Below are 890 nucleotides of genomic sequence, written 5' to 3'. Positions count from 1 at the left end.
CTCAATTTCGCGGGCGCAATTGCTCTATATGGAGATTCGCAAGGCCAGTAAATAATTGTCCTCTCAAATGCTGGAACAAAGGATACTGTGCTTCAGAAAATGGAACTTTCAGATGCGTTTGTAAAGCTGGATTTTCGGGAAAATTTTGTGAAATATATAACGCATGCAGGAAGTGTATGAATATATTTACACAATTTTTAAAACATTCGTAATGGTTGATGGAAATATACGAATTATTTCTTTACTAGCCAAGTGCTTAAATGGTGGAACATGTTATACGAGTACAAGATTACGCATTCCCAAATGTCTGTGCACAGCAGGATTTCGAGGTGAATACTGTGAAGAAAACATAGACGATTGTGAATTCCACCAATGCCAAAATGCCGGAACCTGTATTGATAAAATACAGGTAATCTTTCTGTGGAAACTAATGGAATATCACATCTGAACTATAATGTATATAAATACAGTAGTTGTTACTAATTATAACCATTTATTTCTAGAAATATTCGTGTTGTTGTCCACCTGGATATACCGGGAACCTTTGTGAGAAGAAATTAACGTGTTTCCGGAATGATTGTAAAAACGGAGGAACGTGCATTGTTGTTGGAAGAAGCGAAAGATGTGTTTGTTTGAAGGGATTTGACGGAAGACGTTGCGAAATAAATAATCAGTGCCGTAAGAATCCGTGTTTAAATGACGGAATTTGTGTTCCTTCTTTTCCTCGCTACGAATGCAAGTGTCAGCCGGAATTTACTGGAAGAAAGTGCGCTAAACGTAAGCCATATTTTTTGAGATTATTTAAGAGATAAATTATTATAAATATTACAATACAATATTGTTATTTATAAAGTTTTATTTTACGTTAATTATAAGACCTAACGTTTTAA

General features: G+C 34.6%; 1 protein-coding gene across 1 annotated transcript; it reads left to right on the top strand.

Moving 5' to 3' along the window:
* Positions 1-26: 26 nt before the first annotated feature.
* Positions 27-812, top strand: LOC111630937 (fibropellin-1-like; the record flags this gene model as incomplete). The annotated part of the gene is made up of 3 exons (XM_023375099.1): positions 27-174; positions 249-409; positions 504-812. Coding segments are annotated over 3 exons (618 nt in total), but the record flags the coding sequence as incomplete, so codon positions are not given.
* Positions 813-890: the final 78 nt, after the last annotated feature.

The sequence above is a fragment of the Centruroides sculpturatus genome, unplaced genomic scaffold, assembly GCF_000671375.1.
Source record: "Centruroides sculpturatus isolate CEXI.00-Female unplaced genomic scaffold, Cexi_2.0 scaffold533, whole genome shotgun sequence".
Taxonomy (NCBI): Eukaryota; Metazoa; Arthropoda; class Arachnida; order Scorpiones; family Buthidae; genus Centruroides; species Centruroides sculpturatus.
This window is presented reverse-complemented; position numbering and strand designations above follow the sequence as displayed.